This window comes from Neopelma chrysocephalum, unplaced genomic scaffold, assembly GCF_003984885.1.
Source record: "Neopelma chrysocephalum unplaced genomic scaffold, ASM398488v2 Primary Assembly neopelma1_22b, whole genome shotgun sequence".
Classification (NCBI taxonomy): Eukaryota; Metazoa; Chordata; class Aves; order Passeriformes; family Pipridae; genus Neopelma; species Neopelma chrysocephalum.
The window spans coordinates 25,718,976-25,734,152 of record NW_020897690.1 but is presented as its reverse complement, the minus strand read 5'-3'; the positions used below and the strand labels follow the sequence as shown (position 1 = coordinate 25,734,152).

The 15,177-nt window shown below is 35.2% G+C and overlaps 1 protein-coding gene across 2 annotated transcripts in view; it reads left to right on the top strand.

Moving 5' to 3' along the window:
• The window catches only part of CDH9 (cadherin 9), a 103,906-nt gene that overhangs the window by 74,299 nt on the left and 14,430 nt on the right, over window positions 1-15,177 (top strand). For both annotated transcript variants that reach the window (XM_027681998.1, XM_027682006.1), the window contains exons 4-9: window positions 3,256-3,375; window positions 5,956-6,123; window positions 9,844-10,031; window positions 11,296-11,549; window positions 12,826-12,962; window positions 14,344-14,465. In XM_027681998.1, coding sequence (XP_027537799.1) covers window positions 3,256-3,375; window positions 5,956-6,123; window positions 9,844-10,031; window positions 11,296-11,549; window positions 12,826-12,962; window positions 14,344-14,465 — 989 coding nt within the window. The remainder of the gene's footprint in view (window positions 1-3,255; window positions 3,376-5,955; window positions 6,124-9,843; window positions 10,032-11,295; window positions 11,550-12,825; window positions 12,963-14,343; window positions 14,466-15,177) is intronic.

The window sequence follows — 15,177 nt, the reverse complement described above, 5'->3', positions numbered from 1 at the left end:
AAAAGAAAAAGAAAAAGAAAAAGAAAAAGAAAAAGAAAAAGAAAAAGTACACAGCTCTTGGGAATTCTGAGATTTATTTTTCATCCTGAGATGGAATAGCCTGGCTAGTTTGGGTTGGGTTGAAGTGGACTTTGTTTTGCAGAGGAGTGGAGTTAACACTGCTTAGACTGCTACTGTAGTCATTCTCACATTTTCTTGGTGATCTTTCACACCAGTTTGCTCCTGTGTTGTATTTGATCTTGACCGGCTGCCGGAAGCCCACCCAGCTATCTCCTTCTGCTGAAAAAAAACAGGGAGAGAAAAGAAGATGGAAAAGCTCATGAGTTAAAATACAGACTGATTGCTTATCAATTACTATCATGGCCAAAACAGAATTCACTTGGGAAAATCAATTTAATTTATTGCCCACTAAAAATAGTTGGATGGTAAGAAAAAAGATAAACACTAAAATACCTTCCTTCACCCCCAGTTCTTCCCGGGCTCCAATTCCTCCCTTTGTTCCTGCTGTATTCATCAATACAGGTGCTAAGAGGCTGCTTGTGAAGTAATCTAGACTATAAATGAACAAAGGAATAAATAGATAATTCTGTGGTTACCATTCAAGTGGGGTAAAGAAAAGACATACTTTAATTAAAAAGTTCCAAACTGTTTTTGCCTCATTGCCAATTATTTCATAATTAGTGTTGAATTCCATTATTTCACAGCCTTTTTTTCACTCCCATTTCAAACCCAAAAAACTAAGAGAAGTTTCTTTCCTCATGAAAGAACCTTTCACAAGTATTGCTTATCTTTTGTGAGTATCCTCCTTTATGACACATCAGACTATTGTCAGAGAAGAAAGTTAACTGCAGGCTGACACTGAATTTTCTGAGGATATACTTTTGTTAATCATTTTCCACAGTTGTACAATTAGTTTCCTAGAAAGAAGGAGCTTTGTAACACTGTTTTTTCACCATCTCAAAAGTTTCTGTAGGGTTACATCTTCTATACTCTTCTCAGCAACCATAATTATATGGCACTTGAGCCTCAGGAAAGAAAGATAGACATTCCAATGAGACAAAGACAGAAATTTCCCAAAGACTGTCCGGAGCTCTGTAATATACCTGTCTTAAAAAACAAAAAACAAACCAACAAAAAAAACCTCAAAGAAACAAAAAACAAAAAACCCAACTCAAAAGAAATTCAGAGATTCAGCAACTTTTTTCATCAAAACAGTACACTAGGAAAAGAAAGAAAGAACGTTAATGTGCATTTATTTGTTACAACCATACTCAAACTTCTGTGTCAGTCCCATGACAGTGTCTAGATCAGGAGACCACACCAAAAACTTGTCATGATGAAGGTATTTTGGTTGGTTTTCTTATTTGTTTATTTTAGAGGGGCAAGGTGGGAGGGTGGGATGGACGTTCATACATACATTTCTCTTGATTCTTAACTTCTAGATGCCATAATGGCAGACAGTATAAGCATTTGAGTCTACTGATTACCTTTATGGGTTTTTTTAGGCTAGTAAGGGATATTGACTCTCCCCGTTAGTCTTGAGGAGGCATGGGTTTCAACTTACTTGCTTTTCTGAAAATAGATAAGACTAATGGAACTTTACCATTCTTAAAAAGCTGCCTTCATTTTTTGTCCAGATGAGCAGTTCTGCTGAACAGTTAGTGATAAAAATGTCCTTAAATATTAATTTCTTTGGGATTATCTTTGCAGCTAAGCTTTGCACACAGATGACCTCCAACTGTTTAACCAGGCAAAAAAGTAATCTAGATAGCTGATGGCAAAAATCCTCTTTAGAGTTTGATGACTTGTGACAGATCATTTTTACAACTTTGTTCTGCTGGTTTGTTGCAGAGAAAGAAGTATTCCTCCCCTCTTTACATGCTTTTCAGATAACCTGAAATAGTGGAAATTGTTGCTGTTATATAGGTAAAATTATTATTTGTAAAGCTATATTATGTACTATGAAAAAAAATAGTTACATTTAACAGGATCTCATACTAATATGAAATCTGTTTTGATTACTCTGGGTTTCTATTTTTCTCCATCCCTGGTATATGCTGAAAAGCAACAGTAGAGATGATTCATTTCAATTCCATTAGTCCCAGGTAAATGAGCATCTTCTAAATTTATAGTCAAGTTGCAAGTCATTTGGGTAAACTTCAATCTAGAGAGGTTGAGGATCTGAAAAAAAGAATAGGGAATGATGTTCACTTAATTGAACAGTACTCAATAGACCTTTTTCTTTCAAGGAAAATGAGATACATAAAAAATACCTAGCCAAAAATAGGGCAAAGATCTTCTACTCAGTCAGACTTCTTCCCCTGGCAAGAAGCGGAGGACCTTTACACTTCTAGCTATTGGACTGCCTGCATTTATCTAGACATTTGTCAGCTCAAAATTTTGTTAGCAAAATGCATTCTGACATCTTGAAATGTACTAAGAAATAAAAGCTTGCGAAGAACAGCTTTGTCCTTTTATATATCTTATAAAAAAGTCTTTACAGACTTTCATTTACTTTTAATCCATAAACTATACCAAATGTATTGACTCACGGTGCTCTTAATCCCATATAGCCTTAGTGTATTCATTATGATCACAGGACATGGGTAAGCTATTGTCACACAAAATAAGTGAATGCTGAAAAAAATTAGTTATCATTTAATGACATTTATTTGCTGAATAGATGGATAACTTTGACAAAGAGAGAAAAAAATAAACAAACAAACCCCACAAACTCAATTTCTCATTGCAAAATCAAGCTATTTTTTAAGAGCATCTTTAAAATCAGTTAGAATGAGACAAAATTTTACATTCAGTCTGATTTCAGATATTTGGAGTTTGTCATCTAGGCAGAAAATGTGTATAGGAAAATTTACTTTTGGTTAATTTATTGGTTAAGGCAAACCTTTAAGTGAACAGTTTCAGCTGAGGTCATGTACCAGAGAACAATACTCACATCTGTTTGATCACCAAAAAACCTAATGCTGTATTGGGTTTCAAAGATATGTCAGTTCCTATGTGTTTACTCATGTTTAATTGAAGCATGAATCTTAAGTGATAATGATTTTAGGTTTAGTCATAAGGAAGATGAGATTTGCTTTTATTTTACTGTTTCTTGGGTAGGGTAACTCTGGATTTGTCCACTGGATACTGTTTGACTTCTTACTGAATTCAGTACTGCCACAATTGTATGTGGTTTACAAGAAGCAGATGCCTTCTTAAAATCTGCTGATTCCTTGTTTGGTACCCATTTAGGTACATCTGTTATTCAGGTGACAGCCACAGATGCTGATGATGCCAACTATGGAAACAGTGCCAAAGTGGTGTACAGCATCCTCCAGGGACAGCCATATTTCTCAGTGGATCCAGAAACAGGTTAGTAAATCATTCAGTCTTACTTTTTGGAATAACAGAGACAGGATGCGGGGACCAAGACACTTTTTGCTTCCATTTCAATACTGGAATAGGTGTATGGCATCATATGACTTGACACAAAGCTGATACAATTTAATGAAAACTGGAATCACAATAAAAGTACACTTTTTCTGTCAAAATGAAATTATTGAAGAAGAACTGTTTTAAATGGTATGAATAAGATTTCCAGAAGATGACTGTTAACTGTAAAAGGTCAAAAAGAACCTTCAAAATGAGTCTATTTTACACCAATTTCTGGGAATTTCATGTGTTTGTCCTTAAGAAAAGGAAATAGGAGATGAACAAATTCACATTAGAGGGTAAAAACATAAGAAAAATCTCATAGGTAATTATTTCTAAAAGTTTGGAATAGATTCCTGACCACTGACAATTTTTAACTCAAGATGCTTTTTGAAACTGTATTCTAATTCCAATACTTATTAGAATGAAGCAAGAATGTGGTGGTTTGGAAAAAACCTTTCCCCCCGTGGGGCTGGTGATAGTCTACCCAGGGGTAGTGTTTTTAATACTGGGCCAATTAAAAAACTTGGTGCCCCCTGCAGAAATTACATACTCACAGAACCGGAAGAGAAGTGGCTAATTTTAATGGCAAGGCTGGAAGAGAGGCAGTCATGAGTTGAGACGGCATGTGTTAAACGGCGGGCCGGGGTGGTGGGGTTTCCCCCGGTCCTAACTCAGTGGGACCTGGCGCGGCTTTGTAGCTGGGCCAGGATGCTGAGTTAAGACTGCGCCCCCCACCCACTACCAGGGAGAGGCGGCGGCGCAGTGCCCGATCGGCCAGCCAGGGGGCTGCAAACGGTGGGCAGACACGGCACTGGCGCGGAGCCAGTGTGAGTCGAGGGGTGGCTGGAGCATGGATGTTGTAAAGCATGAATGGAAGTCTTTCTCACTGTTATGCAGAAAATTGTATAAGAAACAAACAAAAATTTAAAAAAATGTGTGAACTTTGGATATCTATAATTCAAAATTAGGGTTCAAAAAAGAAACATTCAACCACAGCCTCTCCTCCGGAGGAGTCCTAAGGGACTCAAGACTCAGCAGGAATTGCATTAGCTTGTTCCTGCATGTTATCAAAATTGTTCTAGTTTGAGAACTGAGAATTTAAGAGCTACTTTGCCCAGAACCCCTGAAGTTCCTAATCCATTGAGCATGCTCAGAAGATGGCTAACATCCTTTTGAAACAATTTCCTTTTAGAATACAGCAAGGGTATGAAAAAGATGAGTCACAAGTCTACAGTTTTAAAAGGGAACAAAACGACTTTACCTTGGATAAAATTGTTTGGCTTTTTCCCACTTCTTTCAATTTCTCTCCTTTTTCTCTTTTCTCCAGTCCCTTACTCAAACATCTTAACAAGCATGATCAGGGAAACAGGACCAGTAGCACATGGACAATAACTCATGGTAGCAGGCGGTTAGGCAGGCAGTCGTTTTGCAGCAGACCTGGGCTCTCACCTTTGGTTCAGGGATTATCTTTCATTTTAAACCAATTTGCTGTTTAATGTTACCTATACTAACAAACCTAGGTATGGTAATCAGAACCTGGTAATCCTGGATCAGACGTAAATACCATAACCACTAAACTACAAAGGGTTTTTTTCTCTCTTTCTAGAAGTAGAAATTTTCCAGAGTTGTTTCCTGTTTGTTGGGGTTTTTTTTGTGTAATATCTAACTGCCTATAACAAGAGTATTCTTCTGAGAAAGGAAGGGGTTGGAATCCGCCAAGCAGAAAAGGACACAATATTTAAATTTTTCTACTTCACAAGAGAAAACTCTCCTCACTCCAGCCCTGCAAAGCCACCATCCTTCTAAATAAAAATAAGAAAAAAATAAGAAAAAAAAAAGCTCTGCTTGGTTTTCTAAAAGACAATGTGTATGCCCACTTTAATGAAAAGGTCTTTTGGTTTTCTCACCTGAGGCCCCTATTCTTTTTGTGTGCCATACAAGACCTTGATGTATTTAAATTACATTTATGAAATTTTTGAAACTGAACCCCCCAAAAAGGATTTTCCAACATTAATTTTACAATCTTGTCCAATTTTTTTGTTAGCTATAGCCCTAGCTGATATACAGTGTCCATCACTGAACATTACAATCTATGATCTATTGCAGCCCCGAATAATGAATACAAGGCATGTTAGAGTTAGCCCTGTGTTATAATATCAAAACTTCACCAGAGCTGGACATAACACAATGTATTAAAATAATAACTGGGGTTAGTAAATGAAAAATTTCATTAATTCAACAGATATATTGATATTTTTGTCATTGAAAGAATAATTAAATTGATTTAGCACATCAAAAACAATGACTCGTCTCTGTTACATTTATTTATCTTTCTCCTTAAGATCACAGTAAATCAGTTATAGATTGAAAGGCTTATTGCTGTATACCTTGTTGTGATTGCTATGGATTATCATCTGCACAGTATATCTTACATGAATCCCTTTAAAAATTCTGAGATCAAAGTGGGTGGTGCTTCTCCTTCACGACTCTGTCTCTCCTTTTTCTTACTTCTTCAAGGGATAATCAAGACTGCTTTACCGGACATGAGCAGAGAAAACAGGGAACAGTATCAAGTGGTCATCCAGGCCAAAGACATGGGAGGCCAGATGGGAGGACTATCAGGGACCACCACCGTGAATATCACACTAACTGATGTCAACGACAATCCACCTCGATTCCCCCAGAGTATGGAGCATCTAATAGTTTCATTTTCCAAAGAACCTTTCTAGAATCACCCGGTTTGCTTTTTTTTTTTCATTATTTTGGTAATGTAAATACTGGCTCACTGCTGTGTCTGTTCACATTGCAGCATTATTAAGGCAAATGGGAATCTCTATTTTTTAATAGCAAATTATTTCTTGGAATGATAAACTTGCTTCTCACTCTTATTCTGCTTACAGGAATATAAGATGTAACAATGACTTAGGCTAACTGAAGGGACTTGATAGCCTTCAGAGAAATTTAATTACAAAACATAGGGCTCAGTTTTGGAAGACACTTTTAGTTCCATATGTTTAGGCAAGCAAATAGGTCAGCAAATTTTCTAATGTTCTGCCTTGCCCAGACAGAGTTGATCAGGTGGTATGCTGTGCTTGCAGTCTAGACATTTGCTTTAGATACTTGTAATTTCTGTTCAGTTCTTGATGTTGAGTGATTTTTAAAATCTAGGGCAGTCTGACACAATAAAGTTTTTTTTAATACATCTGTAGAATAAAAGATGGCAAATAACAGAAAGCTGCACAATACAAAAAGCTTTACAGTAGCACACTAAAGATCTTTTCATCCTAGGCCTCTGGTTTAAATCCAATCTCAAATTGTTATAGTCAGTGTCTGATAACTGTTTGATAGGTTGCAGATAGGAGAAATTTACAGCCTCAGTTCAGTGCCTGCTGGAAAAATGTCTACATTATAAATTTTGAATTGCTCGTTCATGCTGATGAGGGACCTGGCTCTCTTTCAGATTCACTAAGGACTGAACAAACAGAGCTGATTTAGAAAATATTCCTCCAGTCTTGAAGAAACTTGAAAAGCACTTCAGTACCATGACAATAAGTACACCCAGAGTAGTACAAACAGGTCAACCCAGAGCAGATTTTAAAAAAGTAATGAAAAACTCTGACAGGATGGAAGAATGAATTACAAATAACTATTTTAATCTCTATCCATGATAATGGATAACTTTAAAAAAAGAGGGGAGAGGAAGTACTGCAACAATCATAAAGAAAAGATAATTTGAATTCACATTCAGAGTGAATTCACTTCTTGAGAATTCACTTGCTGAAAATCAACGGCAAACTCAAACAGCAATTTTTAGCTAAATTGCCTGTTTGACTTTATGAGGGGATACTTTTTAAACATATATAGCATGAAAGAGCCTGTTATATTTTGGCAAATAAGAATTCTTAAACCTAAATTATAATTTAGTATAGTAGATTGCATTGCAAGCCTTGCTGCTGAATAAAATAAAATACAATAAAAAATGAAGAATGTATAGAACTGCAAAATAACTTAAGGTTTCTAGTCTCCTCAGCATGTGTTCTTTATGATGCTCTTCTTTCAAAATTAACTAAAGGCTCAAGTCTATGGCAGTTCTTATGATTATTTCGGTAATCTTTGTGTTTGGTACTTTATAGAGAAATTTACACAATTTGATACCTCATGCAATGTTCTCTGCAGCGTTCGACTTCAAACATCACTGAAACACATTGGATGGCATATAGAAGGCTTGCTGTGGAATCTGTTCAGTGGTGCAATTTTAATTTTGCTGATGACCCTTCCCTGTCATTTTCTTTCTCCTCAGCAGGGTGGTTTTCAACACTTCCTAGGAAATCAAACATAGAGAAACATCTGAAGGATTTGAGTTCTTCTTAGATAGCTATGAAACAGGGCATACCTTCAAAGAACTATCTAGTTCTGGAAGTTTGCTTCTTACAAAAACGTTTGTCTTCCATTTTCTCCTATGTGAGGCAACAATAAGTGAAAATTTTGCCAGAACAGAGCACCAGTTAATATCAAGGTATTTAAGAACCAAAGCTTAATTTCTTAGAGGGACAGGAGAAAGTAAAATGGCACTGTGAAGTACTGGTTGCTTAGACTACATTAAGAAGAAACAGATTTTCTGTTTTGTTCTGTTTCCTGAAAGAAATCCTGGACAGTTAGAAGACTTAGTTCTAAATGGAATTTAAATGGCACCATAATGGAAATCTTACACATTTTGAATTTTATTGTACTCTAACCCAAACATCCACCTCACATGCCAAAAATGTGTGACATTCACACAGGATCACAAAAATGAGGAATACTTTCAAATAAAAAAGCACTAAAGGGAGTTATTTGTCTGAAAGGAGTAATAAGTAGCATGATTAAATCTGTTCTTATGGTATTTCTGGCTTACCTACCAAACCCTTGAATTTGTCAAGGGTTTAAACCTTCAAACTCTTGGTTTAGCTTCCAAGAATCCTACTTTTTTTTCCCATTTCCAGATTGGTTTAAGGAAACAAATGCACTTTGGTCTTTGTGGATTGTAGCCAAACGGGCTGCTCTGAGTTTTCACTTACAACCTTGAATTTGCAACAGTTTGGCATCAAGCATTATATTCCATTTTGTTGCACATCTATATTAATATAAGGTATTTGCAGTGATTCTCTTTTGTGCTTTGTACAACTGGGGACAGAAACTCATCCAGCACTCAGATGTTTGGTATTTTCTTGTATTAAATGGAACATTGAGGACTCTTTAGGAGTCTTAAAAGACAGTTAAGAGCATGTAAATATAGGAAGTATGGCAGTTGCAAGAAAGATGGTTGACTGTACTTCACTAGAAGTCAACACAATTTATACAGGTTCTTACTGAACCCTTTGAATAAGGATTGTATCAGGTGCTAATTTTGTCAGACTCTTAAGGTATTTCTCCAATGCTACTACCTCACTCAGTAAATTAATATGAATTTACATGGAAAAAAGAGATCAAAAGAAATACCAGATCCTGGCATATCATGCAAAATCTGAACATACTAAATTTATTTTTTTTTTAATATTTTCTTGGTAGTAAATAACTGAAAATACTGATTTTGATTTTTTTTTTTTTGTCTTGCTAGTGGTGAAAAGTCTTCAATGTCTTGTTCTGACTGGTCAGGAAATCCATCCGATTAATACTTCTGCAACAGCATGTCTTTATAATTTGATTTTTATTACAAATATTGTCAGAAAATACACATAAATTCACTTTCCATGTACATGGGCAAGATTAAAATGTCTTTGTAATCAGATTTCTTTTAGAAAACCCTGATTATAAAAACATTAAATGAAACCAACCATTGAAAGAACACAAAAAGTATATGCAGAGTAAATTAAGGAAAATCTGAATGTATCTGCATTTCAATTAACTATAGCAATTAACATGAACATATATCCAAATGAACATATATCCACGGCTCTTTAATAGGTGTTGCCAATAGTGGATGAATTAATTACTTTCCCACAGAACACCTACCTGAATACATATTTCAAAAGAATAAAAAAAGATCCCTATTTTATTTTAGTCTCTTTCCAAAATCCTCTGTGCTTTTTACAATGCTTATGCATTGAGAAAACAAAACTAAATCCCCTCCTATATCTAAATATATCTAGGAACATTTCTAGAAAACTGAGAGATTATATTTATATACATATAATTTTAGATAATCAAGATAAGGACTGATACCTTTTTGTTTAGCTCCTCTGCACCTTACAGTTGAAGAAAAAAAGAAAAAAAAAACAACAAAATTTAGTATGATGACTAACAGCATTTTTCTTAACGTGTTTGGAACTTCAAGTTACTTAAAAAAATTCATGTGAAATTGGAGGGCGTTTTTATCCAGAAGGAAAAGTTTCTCAAAACAATAAATGCTTGAATTTGCTCTTCCAGGAACCTACCAATTCAGCTCTCCTGAATCCGCACCACCTGGGACTCCTCTTGGCAGAATTAAAGCCAATGACCCTGACGTGGGAGAAAATGCAGAGATTGAGTATAGCATCTCCAGTGGGGATGGATCAGACATGTTTGATATCATCACTGACAAGGACACACAGGAAGGGATTATAACTGTCAAAAAGGTCCATTTTTTCCTCCCTCTCTTTTATATGTACTTAGCTCTCCAAGTGTTACAGTTATTTTTCTTTTTCCAGGGGAAGGGAGGGTAGATCTCACACGGGGTCAGGCTGCCAAGGAGCTGTTGTATTAGTTTTGTTCTTCTCTTTCTTCAGCAGATATCTGTTATTTTCAAGTCTCAAGGGAAATTTACTGGCATGTCACTTCACATAAAGCAATATTTCAGTGGCTGCTGTCCGTTCAAAATATGTAGTCTCACATGCAGTACTTTCACATTAGGATTGTGAAAGGCTAGAGGGGCTCAGTTTATAGTGGGATTTGTCAGCTGATTGCTGTGGTAAGACTCACCAGGTTGGGAGGCTTACCTGAAGTTTGATGAACTTACATGTCCAAGCCTAAACTCTCCCTCTCTAATTGTGCAACAGCCTCCAGTGCCTGAAATCTGTCTCGGTTTAGGTCCAACCATGGTGAAACTTTGGTTGTTACATATTATGTCAGTGAAAATACAAAAAGCAAAGACATTGGTAGAAACTTAATTCAAAATACCATCTCTGGCATACTTATTCGTTGCTTTTCAAAATTCAGCCTGTTAAACACTGAACAGTTCTATTGTTATTGAATATATTGAAAATTAATTGATTTCTGTATATATAATATAGATCTATAAACATATTTGGAAACATGTATATTTATGTATGTACATATGTGTAAATATGAATGTCTGTATATGCATGCATATATGGATATGAATAATGTAAGTGTCACATTGGAAATCAGATTTCACGGTTTTTCTTTTCACTGTGGAATATGGAGTTCAGGGACAAGTGTGGGTTGCTCCTGATGCCAAATAGGCAAGGGTAGATGGTAATGGGGGAGGAGTAAAGAAAAGGTAAATATGACAGAACATTTAGTAACAGAAAAAATTGCTCTTGTTCCTACCAATGAGATGAGACAAATAAGACTTTAAACAACTCCTACTTGTGGACTGAGTGACAGTTCCGTCTTTCTTTCTTTGTATTTTTATATAGGTTGAACTCTTCTAGTTTTTTAGAAACCTAAGCAAGTAGTAGGCAGAGGGATCATATTTGCCTTACTCTCCTATAAAAATCTTTCTTTTTCTTATGCCTAGAAAAAGACCTAATATACTCAATCTTCCCCAGGATGCATTAAAGTTTAGAGCTTTCACTTCTAAAAATGTTTCAGCATTATAAAACTCACATTTTTTGTAAAGAGACATAATTTTCTTTATTATTATTATTTGATCTTCAGCATCTGGATTTTGAAAAGAAGGTGCTATATACCTTAAGAGTGGAAGCAACCAACGCTCATCCTGATCCTCGTTTTCTTCAGCTGGGGCCATTCAAAGACACGGCTTTGGTCAAAATTTCTATTGAAGACATTGATGAACCTCCAGTGTTCAGCAGACCCTGGTATTTAATAGAGGTAGATGAAGATGCCGGGGAAGGAAGCATTATTGGGCAAGTTGTAGCCCAAGATCCAGATATAGCAAAGAATGCAATAAAGTAAGCCTTTACACAATATAAAATGCTTTAGATGTGGGCCAAGTCTCATGCATGGAGAGTGATGAGAGTGAAATGTATTAGGAGACTGAGTAATTAAACACATGTGGGTTCTTGAAAAGCGTCGAACAGAGAGCTATGGAGCTTGTGAAGACAAATACAATTAGCACAATTAGCAGCGTAGACAATGCTTTTGAAGAATAACCTATAGGTACTAGGTAAAAAGAAAGGAGAGGTCAGCATTTAACTGCTGGCATGCTCTAGTACTTACACCAAACTCTTCATAAAGCTATGTTTTATACCATGTAAAAACTCAAAATTATGTATTTCTATGTTCCTTGAAGCTTGATAGCAGTCAGCCTTCTGTACATAACATTGTCTACCATGTTCTGTAGTTTAACTATTTAATGATCACATTTTATTGAATAAGAAGCAATTGCTGGAAAGTCATAACAATTAGAGGTGAGGGTTCAGCACTGTGAAATGTCTGTAATTGTTACCCCTCTGCTATTATTATCTGCAGTGAGAAATACAGCACTTAAATTTGTGTATTTACCATGCAAGTGATTATGAAACCTGATCTCTTCATTTCTGAACAAGCCTTTTATATCCTGCAGAAGAACGCTTTGAGGTAGGAAGTGTGAGAGGAGGAAGAGAATAAAATATTTTTAAGTAAATTATGTATAACATCTCAATGTAACCTGACGGCGACTCGTAACTTGTAGGCTAATTAAAAAACACCTGTAAAATAAGTTTTTCTTTGCTGGGTAAGAACAAAGCAAAAGCAAGAATCATAAAACAAGATTTTAGGAAATTTCATCTGAAACAGCAACTAACATGATTTTTATGGTGAGTTTGATTGTCCTTGTGACACCCCAAAAATATTATTTTAAAAATTGATACTTACTTATATGTGCAATGTGTGTCCTTTGGTGACAGAGTTCTCTAAGAGGCAATTAATTTGCATAAAATATTATCTAAAAATGTCTGCTTTTAGTTGTTATTCCAGAATTCAATTTATGAGCTGAAATGTAAGTTCCAATATCAATCTACAAATCGCCCACATAATAATTTGCTCTTCCTCCTGCTCACTAGTCTTAAAAACTTGTTTCTCACTATTTGTAACATGCAGGCAGCTCCAGGAAAGGTTAGGTTACTTGTTAAGAAAGCATTCTTGATTAACCACAGTTAAAATTAGAAAACTTTTAGAGGTGGCTGTAAGCTGAACTGGAGACTGCAAAAGGAGAAAGTAATGCTCAGTTCTACTGTATCTTGACAGATATTCTGTGGATCGACACACTGACCTTGACAGAATATTCAACATCTATTCAGGAAATGGATCCTTATTCATCTCAAAGCCACTTGACCGAGAAGAAACTCCCTGGCACAACATCACTGTCATAGCAACTGAAATCAGTAAGTTGAAGAAAATTTATCTCAGGGGAATATTAGAATTGAGAAAAGAATTAAATTGTATCTATGACTTATTTGTTTCATTAGTTTTGCTGTTATTCAGATATTATCAATATACAGAGCAACTTTAAATGCACATCTAAAATTCAATTTATTACTTTAAGATTGGTTTTACCCATTTTTGAAAAGATAATTTGGAATTCTCAGGCTCCACAAAACCATGTACAATATATATATATATGACAAGTTAACATATATATGACAAGTTCTCTGATAATTCACAGACAATAATTTGGTGCAGATGTGATGCGCTGGCTCTGACCCAAGTTAAGTCTTTGGGAAAATCATTGGAAAAAAAAAAAAAATTGTCCATGACATATCAATAATACATTGTCAGAATGGCCACTGTAAATGGGAAGAAGTTATGCTTTGCCTCAACTGCTGTAACTTATTTCAGAAACTGGCTTTGTTTGAAGCCAAGGAAAATTCTTTCCCTCCACATCTGAAGCAAACCCTAGGCCTTAGTCTCTCACTTGGATTCCTTACTATTCTGTTAGACACTCATAGATATGGATGTCTCTTGCCTACTTTTTTTTCTAGGCAACAGTAATCAAAGGGGAAACAGAGACACTAATTTTAGAGAACAACTTTTCTCCCTTACTTCATTCTCTGTATCGATTCCCCAGGAGTCAGTGCGCTTAACAGCTTGGGATTTAGGTAATACGAGAGATGAATCCTATCCCCATTTTCAGAAAGACTGATACCTTTTCCTCATAAATGCTTTTCATTTTTTGGTCAAACATTCTCCATTTTTGATATGTGTAGTGTGAGAACCTTTTCTGACAACAGCTTGAGATTGGAGGTCAAATTTGTGAAGAGTGATTGATGACATCTTACCTATCTCCTTTTATTGTTTTGTTTTTTATGTTTTGGGGAGAAAGGACAATGTTTTGTTGAGGGGTTTTTTGTGGTTTTGTGTGTGTGTTTGTGTTGTCGCTGTTGACTGACACTGTTTTACTGCTTTATTGATTTGAAAAAGTAAATGTTCTTGACAGCTCGACCCCGTGAAACAACTTTTGCAATGAATCGTTTGCTGTACTGATGTATGGAATACAAAGCAATAATAACTCCATCACCTGTTTTTGATGCGAATCCATTTAAATATAGTTTATATTATTTCAAAACATACATATCATAATAAAAAATTGTTTCAGATATAAATAGGGCTTCTATATAAATAGAATGTACATCAGTAGAAAATGAAACATAATTGTTTTAGTGTAATAAAAATGAACATTTCTAATGTCTATTGGAAAAAAAGCATTGGATTATTTTCACAGACATACCTCTTTGTATTGTAATATAAATAATTTTCTTTTTCCAGATAATCCTAAACAAAGTAGCCAGATACCTGTCTTCATCCGGATTTTAGACATAAATGATCATGCACCAGAGTTTGCCAACTACTATGAAACATTTGTTTGTGAAAATGCAAAAGCAGGACAGGTAAATCAATACTTATGTTACCAAAGAACTTGCAATGAAACTGTCCTGGAATGCCATCATGGATACTTCAATATATGTTAATTTGAGCAACTGCAAACTAACCCAGCCTCTTTATTTCCTATCTTATACAGAAAATACCAGTTGATTAAAAAAAGGAGGAGATAAAAGATGAAGGATAATATCCTAGTATAATAACACAGAATATAATACAAAATGATAGTTTAAGGTGGTTTTCCTTTTCTAGTATCAGAACATACTTTTGGGAAAAAGTTGTGCATAACACTACAAAATCCTTTACACTGTTTTATAATTCAATTTCTTTCTGGATTTTTATCAAAACCTTAGTTAATGTAGCCACAATTTCATGTACACAAAACACGAAATCTTTATTATGCCTCAGAAAAGAAGATGTGAAAAATAACTTTTACAAAAATAAATGGCAATGCAGCTGCTTCCACTGTAAGTTGAGACTCAGTTTGGTATTGTGTTGAATCTAGTCAAAGCTCATATATATCTCTTTACAAACAATCTCAGAAATTCTGTAAAAATCTAGAAAGACAATAAAAAAATTGGAAGATAAAGTGATAATTTGGATTTGAGTAAGTAGACAGACCAACAGAACTCAGAGCCAGTATAATACAGAAATCTCTTAATATTACTGATGTTACAACATCATCTGTTTATGGTAATGTCAGTCAGTCTTTCACTTTTA